Source organism: Canis lupus, chromosome 23 (assembly GCF_048164855.1).
Source record: "Canis lupus baileyi chromosome 23, mCanLup2.hap1, whole genome shotgun sequence".
NCBI lineage: Eukaryota > Metazoa > Chordata > Mammalia > Carnivora > Canidae > Canis > Canis lupus.
This window is the reverse complement of record NC_132860.1, coordinates 31,349,927-31,368,416: the sequence shown is the minus strand read 5'-3', so window position 1 is coordinate 31,368,416 and position 18,490 is coordinate 31,349,927. Positions and strand designations below refer to the sequence as shown.

At 36.3% G+C, this 18,490-nt stretch overlaps 1 protein-coding gene and 1 long non-coding RNA gene across 12 annotated transcripts in view; one reads left to right on the top strand and one right to left on the bottom strand.

The window, feature by feature from the left end:
• The window catches only part of LOC140615065 (uncharacterized), a 53,880-nt gene that overhangs the window by 2,942 nt on the left and 32,448 nt on the right, over window positions 1-18,490 (bottom strand). The window contains exons 2-3 of one of the 2 annotated variants that reach the window (XR_012015735.1): window positions 14,535-14,586; window positions 10,997-11,240 (exon numbers count right to left, since the gene is read on the bottom strand). This is a non-coding gene — a long non-coding RNA (uncharacterized lncRNA). Of the gene's footprint in view, window positions 1-10,677; window positions 11,241-14,534; window positions 14,587-18,490 lie in introns of those variants that run through there. The other variant, XR_012015734.1, reaches the window with a different exon arrangement.
• The window catches only part of NARS2 (asparaginyl-tRNA synthetase 2, mitochondrial), a 135,922-nt gene that overhangs the window by 87,930 nt on the left and 29,502 nt on the right, over window positions 1-18,490 (top strand). For all 10 annotated transcript variants that reach the window (XM_072794805.1, XM_072794800.1, XM_072794803.1 and 7 more), the window contains exons 8-11: window positions 382-480; window positions 589-626; window positions 11,028-11,094; window positions 12,635-12,772. In XM_072794805.1, coding sequence (XP_072650906.1) covers window positions 382-480; window positions 589-626; window positions 11,028-11,094; window positions 12,635-12,772 — 342 coding nt within the window. The remainder of the gene's footprint in view (window positions 1-381; window positions 481-588; window positions 627-11,027; window positions 11,095-12,634; window positions 12,773-18,490) is intronic.

Here is an 18,490-nt window from a genome sequence, read left to right as displayed (position 1 = left end):
AGACCCGGGATCGAATCCCACATCGGGCCCCCGGTGCATGGAGCCTGCTTCTCCCTCTGCCTGTGTCTCTGCCTCTCTCTCTCTCTCTCTCTGTGACTATCATGAATAAATAAATAAAAATCTTTAAATAAAAAAAAAAAACAAAAAAAACATTTTTCTTTCTTTTCTTTTTTTTTTTTTTTTACCCACTCTGGGAAGAAGATGCACCGCCTCCCCTAATCAATCTGGAAAACTGAACTAACTTGCAGCAGTATATTTGGAGATTAAAAGGCCTAATGGATTTATAGCTGCTAAAACCTGGAGAGCAGTCCTTACAAGACTCTAAATAGGTTTTTCATATAAAATAGCTTACTAGTCAGACAATTCTCTCATTTCTCTTAGGTCATGGAGGGGCTCTTTAAGACTGCAACAATGATGGTTCTCTCAAACTGTCCTGAAGATGTTGAACTCTGTCACAAGTTCATAGCTCCTGGCCAAAAGGTAATTAGTTTGGTGGGTAAAGTCCAATACATATACTCTTTAAATATGTTAGTTACATATAATAAATATAGTTACATTTAATAATTTTTTTTCTCTTTTCTTACCAAGGAAAGATTAGAACATATGCTAAAAAACAACTTTTTAATGTAAGTAGATATTATACTTTCTCTGAACTTTATTCATACTTTATCATAGTATTTATCACACTTATTAAATTTTGTTTATGTATCTACTTATCACAAAGAAGGCCCATGTTTTAAGTATTTTTTAGCTCTTTTATCTATATACAGTGGATAATCAATGTTTTGTGAATAAATAAATGAATAAATCATAGCAAGATAAATGAATACAGTAATTATTAACTGAAGCAATACAATTCAAACTAATATTAACTTTAGTTATAAAAATTTGGCTCAATTAAAATACTTAGTTTGAGGTGTCTGGGTGGCTCAGTCAGTTAAGCATCTGACTGTTGGTTTCAGCTCAGGTCATGTCAGGATTCTGAGATCAAGCCCTGCCTCGAGTTCTAAGTTCAGTGCAGAGTCCGCTTCGCTTGTCCCTCTCCCTCCCCGTCTGCCTGCCCCTTGTCTGCTCACACACTCACACTCTCTCTCTCTTAAATAAATCAAATCTTTTTTAAAAAACTTTTAAATCCAGTATAATTAACATAGGGTGTTATATTAGTTTTAGGTGTACAATATAGTGATTCAACAATTCTATATGTTAGTCAGTGTTTATCATGGTAAGTGGACTCCTAATCCCCTTCACTTATTTAAACCTCCCCCTTACCTCTCTTCTGGTTATTCTCTGTAGTTAAGAGCCTCGTTATTTTTTTATTCATCTGTTTTTTTCTTTTCTTTTTTCTTTTCTTTTCTGTTCTTTTTTCTTTTCTTATTAATTCTACATATAAGTGAAATCATAGGTTGTCTTTCTCTGACATTTCACTTAAGATTATACTCTAGATTCCATCCATGTTGTTGCAAATGGCAAGATTTCATTCTTTCTTATGGCTGAATAATATTCCATTGTGTATGTGTACCACATTTCCTTTCCATTCATCTATCAGTGGACACTTGGGCTGCTTCCATAGTTTGGCTATGGTAAATAATGCTGTAATAAACATATAGAGGTGCATGTATTCTTTTCAGATGAGTTTTTTGTATTTTTTTTGGGTGAATACCCAGTTAGTAGAATTACTGGCTCATATGGTAGTTCTATGTTTAATTTTTTGAGGAACCTTCATGCTGTTTTCCACAGTGGCTGCACCAGTTTGCATTCCCACCAGTAGTGCATGAGTGTTCCTTTTTCACCACATCCTTACAACACTTGTTGTTTCTTGTGTTTTTTATTTTAGCCATTCTGACAGATGTAAGATGATAGCTCATTGTAGTTTTGATTTGCATTTCCCTGATTAGTGATTTGAGCATCTTTTCATGTGTCTGTTGGCCATCTGAATGTCTTCTTTGGAGAATTGTCGTTCATGCCCATTTTTAAATTTTTTTGGGTATTGAGTTGTATCAGTTCTTTATATATTATAGATACTAACCCTTTATCAGATATGTCATGTGCAAATATCTTCTCCCATTCAGTAGGTTATCTTTTAGTTTTGTTGATTGCTTCTTTTGCTGTGCAGAAGCTTTTTATTTTGGTTTTATCCCAATAGTTTATTTTTGTTGTTTCCCTTGCCTCAGGAGACATATCTAAAAAAGTGTTACTGTGGCTGAGGTGAAAGAAATTACCGCTGTGTTCTCTTCTAGGATTTTCATGGTTTTAGGCCTTACGTTTAGGTTCTTAATCCATTTTGAGTTATTTTATGTATAGTGTAAGAGTATGATCCACTTTCATTCTTTTGCATGTAGCTGTCTAATTTTCTCAACACCATTTGTTGAAGAGACTGTCTTTTTTCTAGGAGATAGTCTTTCCTGCTTTTTCAGAGATTAATTGACCATACTATTGTGTGTTTATTTCTGGGCTCTCTGTTCTGTTCCATTGATCCATGTGTCTATTTTTGTGCCAGTACTATACATTTTGATTACTACAGCTTTGTAGTCTATCTTGAAATCTAGGATTGTGATACCTCCAATTTTGTTCGTCTTTTCAAGATTGCTTTGGCTATTTGGGGTTTTTTGTAGTTCCATACAAATTTTAGGATTGTTTGCTCTAGTTCTGCTATTGGTATTTTAATAAGGATTACATTAAATCTGTAGCTTTCTTTGGGTAGTGTGGACATTTTAACAGTATTTGTTTTTCCAGTCCATGAGCATGGAATATCTTTCCATTCGTTGTGTCATCTAAAAAACATCTAAAATACATATGTGTAATGTCTGCCTGTCAGTTTCTCTGTTTCAGTCTTCTTTTTATTAACCTTCAGTTGTTCAAGTCTCATAAGATATTCTAAACTGTTTTTTTAGCCACTTTTTAAAATCTAAAGACCTGTATTTTAAGTATAACACATATGTTGTCCCTTCATTTCCACTATAATCCTATACAAGTAGTACTTGATATTGGACTGGTTATTTATTCTACTAACTGTACTAATCAGATAAGGCATTCCATTTTATTGTTTATTGTTTATTATAAAACAAACACATACTTGATATGGAAAAAGAACAATAAGCAGTCTTTTCATAAATAGTACAATTTATATAAGGCTTGATGTATTTACAGCGAGTAAAGGAGGTAAGTTTGATACTAAGAAGAATAGAAAAATTATTTCTGAACATAATTTGGTATCATTCTTCACTTACTGTCATTAAGTTTAGGAAGTTTTTGTTCTAGGACAATCAAGAATTCAACCTGTCCTCGAGGAGGGTAATAAGACAAACTTGGCAGACTTGACCAAGCTGAGTTTCAGAAATCAGTATAGACCTTCAGGCTACAAGTTAAAAGTGATGAGTCATTGAGCCTGAATCATAGCAAGGCAACAGATGTGAGATCAGAAAAAAGAGGAAATGGGAGCCCTATGATAGAGAATCAAAAAGCAGTGAAGTACAACTAAAGGCTTTTGAGGGGTTTTTTCCTTTCACTTACATGTGTATTGAGTATGTTAACTAACTGAAATTTAAATAAAAACTTGAAAAAAAAGTGTATATTGAATACACACAATGTGCCAAGCTTGTTTAGAATCTAAAAAAAAAAAAAAAAAAAAAAAAAAAAAAAAAACTGTCTTAAAGCAAAAACAAAGCAAATAAAATTCCCTGCCTTCATTGAGCTTACATGGGGGTGGGAGGGATGAGTGATAATAAGAAACAAGAATAATAAATAAAACCTATAGTCTGTGAGAATGAGTTGTATTAAGGGGGAAGAAACCCATAAAAGAGAAAGAAGATGAGACAAAAGAGTGAGGAAGTAGAAGTTTTATTTTATTTTATTTTTTTATTTTTAAGATTTTATTTATTTATTCATGAGAGACACAGAGAGAGAGAGAGGCAGAGACACAGGCAGAGGGAGAAGCAGGCTCCACGCAGGGAGCCCGATGCGGGACTCGATCCCAGGTCCCCAGGACCATGCCCTGGCCGAGGGCAGGCACCAAACTGCCATGCCATCCAGGGATCCCCTAAGTAGAAGTTTTAGATAGTGTGACAGAGAAGATCTCCCTAAGATGATTTTTGAGTAAAGATTTAAAGACAGTTAAGAGAATTAGCTGTATGGTTATGTGGGAAAAGAATATTTTAGGCAGAGGTAATAGCAAGTACAAGGGTCTCGAATTTGGAGCTGCCTGGTATGTTCAGGTAATAGTGAGGAGTGAAAAAGGGAAAAGGAAAATAGAAGTTAAAGAAAGGAGGTGGAAGGTGGGAAAATCATGTAGGGCCTTGCAGGTCACTGTGAAGAATTTGGGGTTTTGCTTGAGTGACGTAGGGAAGCCACTGAGGGGCTCTGTAGAGGACTGATAAGATCTCAATTAGTTTTAAGAGGATCACTCTGGCTGGTAGTTGAGAACAGGCTTTAGAATGAGAGCAGGCACAAGAGTGAAGGCAGAAAATCAACCCAGGAGATCATCTGGGTGAGAGTTAACGATGGTTTGGACCATGTATTAGATTTATACAGAGAAACAGAACCTACATGATGTATATAGAGAAAGATCTATTTTTAAGGAACCATCTCACAATGTGGAGACTTCTTGAGTTCAAAATTTGATGGTGTAGTCAGCCGGCTAGAGACTCAGGGAAGAGTTGGCAGCTGGAATGAAGGCATTCTTCTGGCAGAGTTCCCTCTTTCTTAGGAGAGGCCAGTCTTTGTCCTATTAAGGCCTCCAACTGATTAGATGTGGCCCACTCACATTATGGGGGGTAACATACTCTACTCAGAGTCCCTGATTTAAATGTCAGTCTCATCCAGAAACACCTTCACAGAAACTTCTTGAATGTTTAAACAGACATCTGAGTACCATAGCCCAGCCAAGCTGACACATAAAATTAACTGTTGTAGGCCAGGATGGTGGCAGTAGAGGTAGAAAGAAGTTGTTCTATTCTAGATATATTTTAAATATAGAGCAAACAGGATTTGCTGAGAATGGGAAAGAGAGAGAAGTCAAGTGTGACTTTAAGCTTTTGTCTTAATACAGCTATAAAAATGGAGTTGGCCATTAATTGAACTTGGGAAAGCCATTAGAATTGCAAGAGGTCTGGGGGCAAATGAGATGGCATCAGGATCATCAACCTCATGTATTATGTTAAGATTCAGACATCCAGTTGTAGATGTTGAGTAGGCAGCTTCAGTGTACAGATAGATCTAGAGTTTATGGAAAAGTTCTGGACATTGCACATTGATAAAAGTAGTAAGCAGGGAAGGAAAGAATTAATTTGGGGGTCCTAAGGAATCTGTGCTAGTGACAGAAAACCAAGGAAAACATCTTAAGAGAAGTATCCATATCCTATCTAGTGAATCCATATCCTATCTAGTTATCCATATCCTATCTAGTGAATAAGATGGAAGATGGGAAAAAATATCTATCATTTATTAAATATTAGCTTATGTGCTAGACAGTGATAAACTTTACATCATAAATAGTTCATTGTATCTTTACAACTCTGTGAGTAGTTACTATTGCTCTTCTGTGGAATAAGAATCAAAGAGATTAAGCAAGTAAAAGATGAAATGGGAATTCAAACTCACTTACCTGATTTCAAAGCTCATGCTTTTGACCACTGTGCTTCAAAAGGGCACTGCAATTAATGCTAGAGCAGTTGTAGCTCTTCGCTGTCCTTATGACCCTCACATATCACTTGTGCTTTGAAGTCCAGGTCTGTGAAATACTGAGGTTGGGAAATGAATTCATGGGCTGTGCCACACTGGTCATTGCTGGCATCATCGTCCATTCCACAATGCAAATCATAGTTGTGGATGGTGGGTTTTTTTTTTTTTTTTAAGATTTTATTTATTCATGAGAGACACACAGAGAGAGGCAGAGACATAGGCAGAGGGAAACAGCTCCCTGCAGGGAGCCTGATGCAGGACTCGATTCCAGGACTCTGGGATCAGGACCTGAGCCAAAGGGAGATGGTCAACCACTGAGCCACCCAGGTGCCCCCATAGTTGTCATTTAAATGTATACCTGTAATGATTTGTTTAGTGTTTGTCACCACTGTGTGATTGGGGACTTGTTTATTTTGTTTATTGTTAACACTCCCAGTACTTAGTACTGGAAGCTCGGTAAATATTTATTGAATAACTGAATGAATGAGTAAATGACATTTGAGTAGCCACAGGGGTGGGAGTATTCTCCTTTAGGTTAGGTCCTCTCCCTGAGGTTTCCTATTAATTCCTATCACTGTTTACTTTGGGCACTGAGTGTAGTGAGCCTGGATTCTAGTTCTAGCTATACTCCTTATCAGCCATTAATGAATGTCTTAGGTTTTTTTCACCAAACTATCTACTATGAGTTAGGCACTGTGCTAGTCACAGTCACTGATGATCCATGATATAGGCATGGATTAGTTCTTTTATGGAATTTAAAATCTAGAGAAAAAGATGAATAGTTAACTTTTTACATGAATGATTATTTGATTACAACTATAAACTTGATTAATAGTAAATTTTTAACCTTTCTAAACTTGCATTTCCTCATCTATAAATTTGTAACTTGTCTGTCATTTTGTCGAAAAGTTCAAATGACCAAACTGCTTAAGCAGTGTGCCAGACTAGATAACTAAAATAACATTCCTGCTGCAAAACATCTAAAAATGGTTGTTAAAAATTATAAAAATTCGTTTAAATACATTGTTGAGTCACTAGAAAGTAAGAGAAGTTCCAGGAGCTACAAATAAAGAGGGAACTGAGTACCAGAGGGAGATACATAAATGGCATGATGCAGAGGTTTCTCGAGATGGTGAGGGCAGCCTGGGTGGCTCAGCGGTTTAGCGCCGCCTTCTGCCCAGGGCGTGATCCTGGACACCCGGGATCGAGTCCCATGTCAGGTTCCCTGCATGGAGCCTGCTTCTCCCTCTGCCTGTGTCTCTGCCTCTCTCTCTGTGTCTCTCATGAATAAATAAATAAAATCTTAAAAAAAAAAAAAAAAGATGATGAGGGGAAGGGTTAGTTGCCAATCTTTGAAACCAGAGATTTTAACAACCATAAGACATGAAAGTAAACCTAAGTGTGATGAGTTAGAAGGGAGATACTCCCTGAAGTACACATATGCATACACACACGCATGCACACACACGCACATGCGCGTGTATGTACATGAGATACCATGTGACGGGATCCCTGGGTGCCGCAGCGGTTTAGCGCCTGCCTTTGGCCCAGGGCACGATCCTGGAGACCCGGGATCGAATCCCACATCAGGCTCCCGGTGCGTGGAGCCTGCTTCTCCCTCTGCCTGTGTCTCTGCCTCTCTCTCTCTCTGTCTCTCTCTCTCTCTGTGTGACTATCATAAATAAATAAAAATTAAAAGAAAAAAAAGAGATACCATGTGACTTGTATTCCTTTGCATAAATAGATTTCATTGTATTCTTGACTACTTATAATTGTTTTATATGAAAGTAAATTATTTAAAGGACTTGTCTAGTAATTGAATTTAGTCTTTACTAAGCAGAAATAGAATTCAATTATTTTATGTCTCCTTTATAGCATTAAGGTTTTTAAAATGTAGAGTACTTACCTTCTTTTGCTCTTCATGTATCTGTGAATTTGAGTTAAAGAATGCTAATAATTTTAGCTAAGCAGTTTTAATCCAACAGCTTCAGAATAATTTCCTTAAATCATAAAAAAAATTTAAATCTGAAGGTAGTTTGGTACTGCATCAAGCAATATCACTATGTCTCTTCCTTCTTAAAGTACTTTAGAAAAAGCTTCTGGGAAGAAGAGATATTATTCTCTGTACATATCAAAAGAAATTAGGAGAGAGAGTTGATAAAGGCCATTAAGGATATCCAGTGTCAGAACTGTAATTTGAGCTGAAAAGCTCTGCTTCAACTTAAGATGTGGGAGTAAAGCAGGAGATCCAGAATAACAAGAGATACTTAGAAAGTCATTTTTTAGAATAATGTAGCAAACATATCCATGGACAAAATCCCTGTGCTTCCCACTTTGACTGCTCTTATATTTCTCAGTATAATGAGTAGATCGTATCAAGTAATTGATGGAATAGAACAATAGAATGTCAAAGCAGAAAAGAACTTGAGATAGCATAGTCCAATCTCCTTATTTTACAAGTACAAATACTTATTTTTTAAATGTTTATATAAAACATTACACAAATTTATAAAATACTTTCATTAAGTTGAAGTGATTTACATAGTAGCCAGTAAGGGGTAGCATCAGAGGGAGAACTCAGAGCGCCCATCTGTCTTTGTTTTGATTGAGTATATTAAACTCCAAGTGTTTTAGGTACCATCTTAGTAGTTAAAAGCTGAGGCTGTGGAGTCACCACATCAGGCTTACTAGTTTACATGAGTGATTTTGGGCGAGTTACTGTCCCCTTTTACCTTCCTTTTCCCTTCTGTAAAATGCTTGTTTAAATATGATTAATACCCCCAACACCACTTTCATTCTTGCCTTAGAAATTGTGATGTAATACGATTCTAATTTGAATAAAATTTTCATCTTGGAAAAATATCACTCAAAACATAGCTTTGGAGGCTTTTTTTGTACTATATACACAACTCCTTCCAATTAATTATTATAGGTTTGAATTTAATTTTTCCTTCATAGAATAAATTTTTTTGGGTAACTTATTTTTTGAGTGTTTTTTTTTTTTAAGGTTTTATTTATTTATTCATGAAAGACACAGAGAAAGAGGCAGAGCCATAGGCAGGCTCCTCACAGGGAACCCGACGCAGGACTTGATCCCCAGACTCCAGGATCATGCCCTGAGCCGAAGGTAGATTTCTCAACCACTGAGCCACCCAGGTGTCCCTATTTTTTGAGTTTTTTTTTTTTTTTAAGATTTATTTATTTATATATTCGTGATAGACCTAGAGAGAGAGGCAGAGACACAGGAGGAGGGAGAGGCAGGCTCCATGCCGGGAGCCTGATGCGGGACTTGATCCCGGGACTCCAGGATCGTGCCGTGGGCTAAAGGCAGTCTCCAAACCACTGAGCCACCCAGGGACCCCCTATTTTTTTTAGTTTAAAGACTTCAGGAAGTTTATAGACTTTTGGATCTTGTTTGTTTTGTTTTGCGGTTTTGGTGGGGAATTGAGGGGAGATTTTTGGACGTTATTTATTGTAGATTTTTGTTTTTAATCATCCAGAGTACTGTTACAAGGGCTCCTGGGTGACTCAGTTAGCTAAGCATCTGCCTTGGCTCAGGTCATGAGCCCTACATCAGGCTCCCTGTTTAGCAGGAAGTGTGCTTCCCCTTCTTTCTCCCTGCCTCCCCACCCAACCCCCCCACCCACCCCCCGCCCATGCTCTTTGTCTCACTCTAATGAATAAAATCTTTAAAAAAATGTTCAAAGTAATGTTGCAAAGGGCATATGGAAACTGACATTTTCATATACTACCAGTGGACATAAATTAGTATAACACTATCAAAGGGAAGCAGTGTCTTTAGCAGTATCAAAATATCTAAAAACTGTAAACATAAATACATTACAATCCAACAATTCTATTTTTTCCATATGCAAAATTCATGTGAATCATTTGTGACAGATGTATGTAGTCATGATTTATAATAGCAAAAGATTAGAAACAGCTGAAATATCCATCAGTAGATGAATGAGTAAACTATGTTATAGTCACAAAATAGAATATTATATGATAGTTCAAAAAATGGAGAAGCTTATATATGGATATGAAAAGATCTGCAAGGTATATTACTGAGTAAGAAAAGATGTGAAAGAATGTATATGGCATGTATACTATGGCTGCCATCTATTAAACAAAGGAGATTATATGTTAATACTTGCTTATAGATGTATAAAACCTTCTGGAAGGATACACAAAAAACCAGTAACAGTGATTGTATGTGAAGAGAGGAGCTATGGGCAGGCGGCTAAGTGGGCGGCTATGGGACAGGATGGAAGAGAAATAGATGCTTTTATACTTTTTTTTTTTTTTTTTTACTATGTTCATATATTACCTATTCAGTTAAATTCAAACAAATGTGTGTGTGGCTTGCTTTAGACCTGAGAGTTTCTTACTGAGGTGTAATAACCAATGACTTTTTTCCTAAACAGTCTTACAATGCTTAGCATATATTACAGAGCCCTGACCGTGGCCTGAAAGAATCCATAAGATCTGACCTCTGACTATCTCTCTTATTTGATTTCCTGGCATTCTTCCCCTTGTACAGTATGCTACAGGCACATTGACCTTTTTGTTCCTTGAATGAGCCAAACTGTTCCTTCACTTCAGGCCTTTGTACTTACTGTTCCTTTTGCCTGGAATACTTACCCTCATATATTTATATGGTTTATTTCCTTATTTCACATATCCCCAAGTCATTGAGTCCTTTCTTGACCGTCGTATCTAAAATTACACCACCAAACACCCTATGTCTTCTTCCCTTGCTTTATTTTTCTTACAGCACGAAAGATTTCTGGCTTTATATTCTGTTTGTTTATTCTCGAACCCCAAATCCCAGCACTCATACACAGATGCACACACACAAATATCAGTTCCGTAAAGGCTTTGTTTTGTCTCTCCAGTGTCTAGAATAATGCCTAGCACATAGTAGGTGTTCAATAAATGTGTTATGAATAATGAATAAATGATGACTTTGTGAAAAGATTTTTACTCTTTCAGCCTCACTATTTCACACCTTTTATTAGGGCATTGGCATAACATGAATTCAGAGAAAATCTTTACTTGCTTAAGTGACAAGGTTCTCTGTATATACTGCAAGTAGGTCAAGAATGGGATTACTGAATGACCACTTTTCATCATACTGATCAGTTCTCATACAATTAGGTCAGCCTTAATTCCTCATTAATTAGTGATGATTTATTTACAATTATTCCTGATTACTCAATAATCATTTAGTACTCCTTTGTGATCTCAAAAATTATATGAGAATAGACCCTTTGTAGTTTTTCAGATGAAGTAATTAGCAACATGCCATTATATTGACCTTTCTCTGCTTTTACTCTCTTTCTTTCCAGCATTTCTTATACTGAAGCAGTAGAGATCTTAAAGCAGTCATCTCAGAACTTCACCTTCACTCCAGAGGTAGTATTTATATTTGTATTTTCCCCTCTTGTCCATATCATATTTCATTGAGAATCCTGGGGCACTGAGCTGGCTCATTCAGTAGACCATGCAACTTCTGATTTAATTGTTGTGAGTTCCAGTCCCATGTTGGGCATAGAACTTACCTTAAAAAAAAAAAAAAAAAAAGGAGAAGAAGAAAGAAAGAAACTTTTAAAATAATCTTATTTTTCTGGGGTGCCTGGGTGTCTTAGTCAGTTAAATCTGATTCTTGGTTTTGGCTCAGGTCATGATCTCAAGATCCTGAGATAGGGCCCAGCATCAAGCTCTGCACTCAGCACAGTCTGCTTCTCCCTCTCTCTCTACCTCTCCCCCTCCCTCCCCCCGCGGAATAAATAAATAAAATCTTTAAAAGTAAATAATCTTACTTTTCTTATTAGCATTGTTTAATATTTGCCCATCTTTAGATTGTCTTTTTTTGATATTTGCTCAACCTTGTTAAAATATTTAGAGTAAATAATTTTGAAGTAGAGTCATATCATTTTTAATAGCAGTGACTAAAGATTATAAAGAAGTTTATAATCTTTAAACTATCTTCCTAAACCTTCTGGAAGGATAGGAAGATGAAAATCCTTTAAAAGAATGGTAATATGTCCAGAGAGGCCACATGATTTCTCACTGGGCATGCACATAATATTAGAAACAAGTCTCCTCATTCCTATGCTAGGGCCTTTAACCTATAATTAACATATTGGCAGACAAGTAGGGATAATATAACGTTAGGAATGTACTGTGATTACTTTGTCTTCAAACTATTCTATTTACCAGTCCTATCCCCAGTTAAGTCAGATCTTCTTATGAGGTATAGTAGTTGTGCTTGTTACATTTATAATCAGTTATTTGTTTGTATAATTTTTTTATTTAATATTTGTCTCCTACCCTGGAAGCTTCATGAAGTCAGGAGTTCTATTTTTCTTACCACTATGTTCAGTACCTAGCATGGTACTGGGATTTAATAGGCATGTTAGTATTTGTTGAATAAATAAGTGTTATTAAATATTCATCAGAGCATCTGATATATGAATTGACTTTCTTATTAAAAAAAAAATCACTGAAAGAAGCCATCTAGCCAGAGAGAGACTCAATATTAGGAATATTATCTTTCATCATTTAATTTCCTGCGACTTAGGAACAGTAACCATAGAAGAAGCTCTAGGCAATATTAATAAAAACTATGATTTTGAAGCCAGCTTTTATACACTGTGGGAAGGGTACTTTGTTTTCCTGCAGATGCGATTCATCTGCTAAATGCTGCTCCGCAAGATATGGGGGACAGAAAGCATAATGTTTATCTACTCGTTTCAGCTTTCATCTTTCCAGGCCTTCAGATGTTCTTGTAACACACCTCTATGGCTTAGTTATCTGAGTAACCTTAGCAGACAGCTCCACACATCACTGATCTCAGAGGAAGCCCTTGGAACTGATAGAGGTTATTTTTGGATACTGCATTGTATATTTCTGCTCTTTCTTCTCCTTTGATAATTCTATTTTCTCATTACAGTGGGGTGTTGATCTACACACTGAACATGAAAAGTACTTGGTGAAGCACTGTGGCAACATACCAGTCTTTGTCATTAATTATCCATTAGCACTCAAGCCTTTCTACATGAGGGATAATGAAGATGGCCCTCAGCACACAGTAAGAAAAATCACTAAGTAAATCAGGGTTGGTGGTCTCAGAATCTTGAGTTTTTCCCTTGACTTAATTTCATTTATCCTTTGGCATATTTTTAAAAATTATATCCATCACACTTTACATTTCTTAAAATGATAAACTTTTTTTTTTAATGATAAACTTTCTAAAAGGTATCTCTCTCTCTCTTTTTTTTAAGGTATCTCTTTTTAAAATAGTGTTCCTAAATAAGATCCTGATGTTCTCTAAACACACTCTAAACACACCTATCACATGGTGTCCTGCTTAGTTTAGCAGATGCAAATATAAGCGTGTTTTTTTTTTCTTTTTTTTTTTAAATAATTGAGAGGAAGTGGCCCAGAACACTGTTTAGCAGTGCCTGGTACTATCAGCTGAAATACTGGTAAGGAGCCTGAGGGACTGGTGTATGCTGGGCAAGAAAGGAAAGCAGTGGCAGGATCAGACAAAACAGGAGGCTCAGAGTACTTTGGTTTTGTTGTCATATAGAAATTGAGAGGGGAGGGGATAGAAGGATCTGAGATGTCTGGGCAGATTCTCCTGTCCCTTCTCTTCTGACTATTTCTTCTTGTCTATCTTGTCTCTGTCTTTCGGTCTCTCTCTCTCTCTCTCTCTGTTCTCTTTTGCCTCCCTTATGCTCTGTCCTTTTTTCACACTTTGGTTGCTTTTTAATTCTTCTAGTTTACTTTTTCCTTTTTTCTTCTTTTGTCTCTTCTTTCACTTTAACAAAATTAGCAGTAATATAAAATAATATATTTGACTCTTTAAATATTAATTGAATAGTTATATCCTTAATAGCATTAATGTAAAAATCTGTGAGACAAATATATTATGTTTATCTCACAAAGGGTCCAAAAACAAAACTCTGCTTTCTGATGTTTTTCAGTTGTCTCTAGATAAACATCAGTGGAAAAATGTAGATCAGGGCCTACCAGTAAATAAAATATCTCCATCTTAGGTATACAAGGTTACCTCTTTGAATATATTTCCTGTTTTCTCTGTATATTATAGTATTACTAAAATGGTATTAGCCATCAGTTAGTAGATTCCTATAAAGCAAGCACTATCATTTCATCTCTAAGTCCTGGAACAATCTTGCCAAGAAACTTACTGTTTCTCCCATTTTACAGATGAGAAGCTAGGGTTTAAGGACACTGGTTGCACTTCCCAAGCTCACATAGGTAGTGAATGACAGTTAGTGAGCAGACCTTACTCCCTCTGGTTCTGAAATCTGTATTCTTCTGCTTCAAAGCCATAAATACAAAGCTACATTGATTTAACACATCCCAACTTTTCACACAGCGTTATCCAGAACCAATGAGCAGCACGGTTGATTTATGATTCTTACTTCCTTTTTTCCTACCAACCCTCTGGTATAATTGATTATAAGAAAGGAATTGACCCATAGGTTGGCAGCAAAAAAAAAAAAAAAAAAAAAAAAACAGGAGAAACTAGGGCATAGATTATCCAGTCCTTAATAATTCAGTGTTGAACCTATGTCACAAAACAGGACTGCATCCATATCTCTTGGCTTTTTTTTGATCACTCCACCTTATACCACTTCCACCTCCCCCTCACCACACACACACACACACACACACACACACACACACCATGTAGTCTTTGCATGTAATTTCCCAGCATTCAGCACTTTTCAGTCATTCGGTTTTGTACTTCTTAAATACACCCCTTAAAGCTCTCCGTCTTTCTCTTATAATGTTGTATGGTGACAAATGGTGACTACACTTACTGTGGTGAGCCTCAAGTGGTGTATAGAATTGTTGAGTCACTGTGTTGTACACCTGAAATTAATAAAAACATTGTCAACTACAAGAGTTTGAAAATTAATTTTTAGTTTAATTAATTTTAAATTTATTTAATTAAAAACTTTGCCTCTCTGTAGACTTTCCTGGGTTACCTAGTCACCTTGATTCTTCCTTTCTGGATTTCTATAGCATTTAAAGAGTTAGTAAAACTGGTAGCATTGGATCTATTTTTTGTGCTATATAGGTGTTGCTTTCTCAAATAAAAGAAACTCTTAACTTCTTCAGGATGGGAATGACTTTTTTATAGCCACAATGGCTTCTACTGCGCATTCCTTGTTCCCTCTAATATGACTTCCACCCCTGTCGTACCACTGGAGCACCTCTTTGTAGGATCAGTAATAATTGTCATGTTATTAAATCCAGCAGACTTTTTTTTTTTAACTTCTCAACATTACTCAGCACAATTAATGACTTTCTTGTTCTGAAAACTGTCTCCTTTCCTGGCTCCTGTGACATGGTATTCTCTGTTCTCAGAGATTATTCCTTCTTAGTCTTCTAGACAAGTTCATCCTCTTCTCCTAATCCAGTAGATGTTGGGATTCCTCAGGGTTCCATCACAGATCTTTTCTCTCCTCAAAGTGATGTCATCTGGACTCACAGCTTACTATTTATTTTCAGGGAACTTGACAGTCACATCTCTAATCCTTACTTTTGCTCAGAGCTCTTACTGCCATTTATATATCTCAAAGGCATCTTAGAATAATCTAAAACTGAACCCATCCGTGATTTCTGCTCTTCTCCCCTCTTCTTACCAAATTTGATCTTCTTTCAACGTTCCCTGTCCATCTAATTGTGCAAACCATATCCTAGACTCATCTTTGAAATCTTCCTTACTCCCTATATCCAAGCTGTGACTAAGTTGGCATTTTTATATGTTTATATAAATCTCAAATCTATCTACTTATCTTCATTTCCACTTTTACCTTTTTAGATTAAGATACCATCATCTCTTGCCTGGATTACTTCAATAGCTTCCTGACTGGTCCTGCTGTATCTGCTCTTTCCTCCTCTGAGTCACTTCTCCCCACTTCAGCATAAGCTTTTAAAAAATGTAAATCTGTTCATGTTATCTCTCCTTTTAAAACCATTCCATGGCGGAGTGCCTGGGTGGTTCAGTTGGTTAAGCATTTGCCTTTGACTCAGGTCATGATCCTAGGGCCTTGGGATCGAGCCCTGCATCAGGCTTTGTGCTCAGTTGAGAGCCTGCTTCTCCTTCTGCCTCTGCTGCCCCCCCCCCCCCACTTGTGTGTGCTTGCATGCTTACTTTCTCCCTCTCTCTCTCAAATAAATAAAAGGGTTTTTTTTTTTTAATTAAAGTGAAAAATTAAATTAAAAAAAAGCGTTCAGTGGCCTCCCATTGCTTTAGTATCCAAGTCAGAATCCTTGATCTGGCCTCTAGGCCCCAGTGACATCTGTCTGCCTGTGTCTCTCTTACCTGATGCACTGTGCTGCTTCTCTTTGCTGTCTCTGCTCCATTCATATCATGTCACCCTTACCTGTCTTCAGACATTCACTGCTTTCTCTCACCATAGTATCTTTAGACATTGTGTTCCTTCAATCTAGGACAATCTTCTTTACCTAAGTAATTTTACTATTTCTCCAAATCTCTATTCAGCCATCATTTCCCTGGAGAAACCTTCCATGACCCTCTAGATTGAGTCAGAGACCCCTGTTAGACACTAAAATATTACCATGTTAAATTTCAGACCCAGAACTACTAACTCGTAATTCATTATACTCCTTAACACCGTTGTAGTTTTACATTTATTTTTATGACTATTTAATTAATGACTCTCCTCTTTGCCACAGGACTTGAGGACTTTCCTTTTCACTCGTTGTATCCATAATGTCTAGCATAGTGCCTGGAATATAGGAGGCACCTAATATCTATTTGGCAATAGGTAGGGGATTGGACAGATGGATGAATCCAACTCTACATAGTTGTAGACACACAATGGACAAGTAGTGAGTGAGTGACTTGATTTGCTAAGGAAATTTCTGGGATGTTAAAGAACAGCTTTTACTCCAATTTTTTTGAGTGATAGTAACACAATATAAAGGAAAGTCCAGTAGCTTTAGAATCAGACACTCTTGGGTTCAAGTCCCAGGTCTGTGTGTTAGAGACCATGTGATCTTAGCCAGCTAATGTCTTTGTCTTACTTTCCTAGTCTGTAAAAATAAGTTTATAATCTTATCTCAGAGTTGTGAAGATTAAATTAGATAGTATATAAAAAAATATATATAGCACAGTGTTTGGGATGATAGGTAGTCGATAAGTATAAAGCCCTCTTTCTTTCTAAATTGTGATGAAATCTTTATTATGATAAAGCACAGTAATGTTAAAATATGTTTGTGTTTTACAGCATCAAACATACTGTTACACAAGATTCTTTAAAAGGCAATTCCTTCATAGACTGCAGTCACAAACATTTTTTATCTTTAGAAGTACAAGGAGGCCTCCTTTATTACAAGTTTCTAGTAATGTGGTCTCACAGCTTGAAAACTGAAAGCATTATGATGGTACTTTAATGTACTCATATATTTTATACAGTACTATAATATATAGCTTCTCAGAGATAAATTATTAAAATATCATTTATTTAAACTGCATATATTAGACGTAGGTTATAACATTGATTCATTAACACCTAGATTTCTTTTCAACCCACTTGTATAGAGTGCCTGCTTCTACTTATTTTTTTCAATGGGGAATGAACAGGCTTTGAGCCAAATAACTGTTTCTTTCAGAAGGACTATAATAACAGGTTGTGAGTAGGGTTGCAAGAGTTTCTGCAATGGGTGCAATGCAATCTAAAGAATTAAGACAAATACGTTTCATAAATGCCTTCCCTAGGGATCAAGAGAAGGGTAGAGAAATTTTTTAACCTACACTTGTACCATTGGGCTGGAGGTCATAAGTACTAAAATGGCACATTTTTAGAGCTACTGTACCTTTTTCCCCCAGCCCCTCCAAAAAAATTAAAATATGCAGTATATTTTAATGAAAAGCATACTGGACTAAGGAGTTAATAGTGCCAGGTTTGAAATCCATCTTTCTTAGTAGTTAGCTATATGACCTTAATCAAATCCAATCACTAAGCCTCAGTTTCTCCTTCTTTAAAATCAGAGAGTTGGATTGGATGACTTCCATAGTACTAAAAAGCTTTAAGATTCTCTGATTTCAAGTAGCCTAAGTTTTTCCCCACTTGGATATATAAGAATAACTTATAAATTAGCAAACATATTTGATAATTTGAAGATGACAGATCATGGGCCTAAATAAAGTGAATCTAAGCAAACATTCAAAATACTATATGCTCCTGAGTCTAGGTCCCTTAGTAACTCCCTCAAAAGCAGGTGCCAAGTATTCAGCTAGGGAAATGGCTTTGCAAAGAAGAATATTCATTCATCCCATCCATTGTGATTAGGAAAAAGTGACTGCCAACATCACCAGATAATATCGTAATTTTTAAAAAATTATATCAGTATTACTTAGCAAATCATAAGAATTTAAGCATTAGTGGGCATTCAGTAAAGTATCACTATGAAGTCAACTTGGAAGGAATAATACTCAACCAAGGGATATCTAATGAATTTCCCTGTCTGGTACTAAGTAACCAGCCTGCATCAAACTAACAGAAAATAGTAATGAAGGGAATGGTAATTTTTCCTACAACTAGGACTAATGACTATCCTAGGAATTTATATTATAGTTGAAAGTATGCATGTCAGTTCATCTACAGTGTTCTCAGACTAACCATTTACTAGCCAAAGTCCATTTTTAGCCATTGCTATCTGCAGCCCATTTGAATCTTTACACTCTCATGTCCGGAAGGCTCTCTTTCCTACCTGTGCCTCATTGTTTTTAGGGGCAAAATAT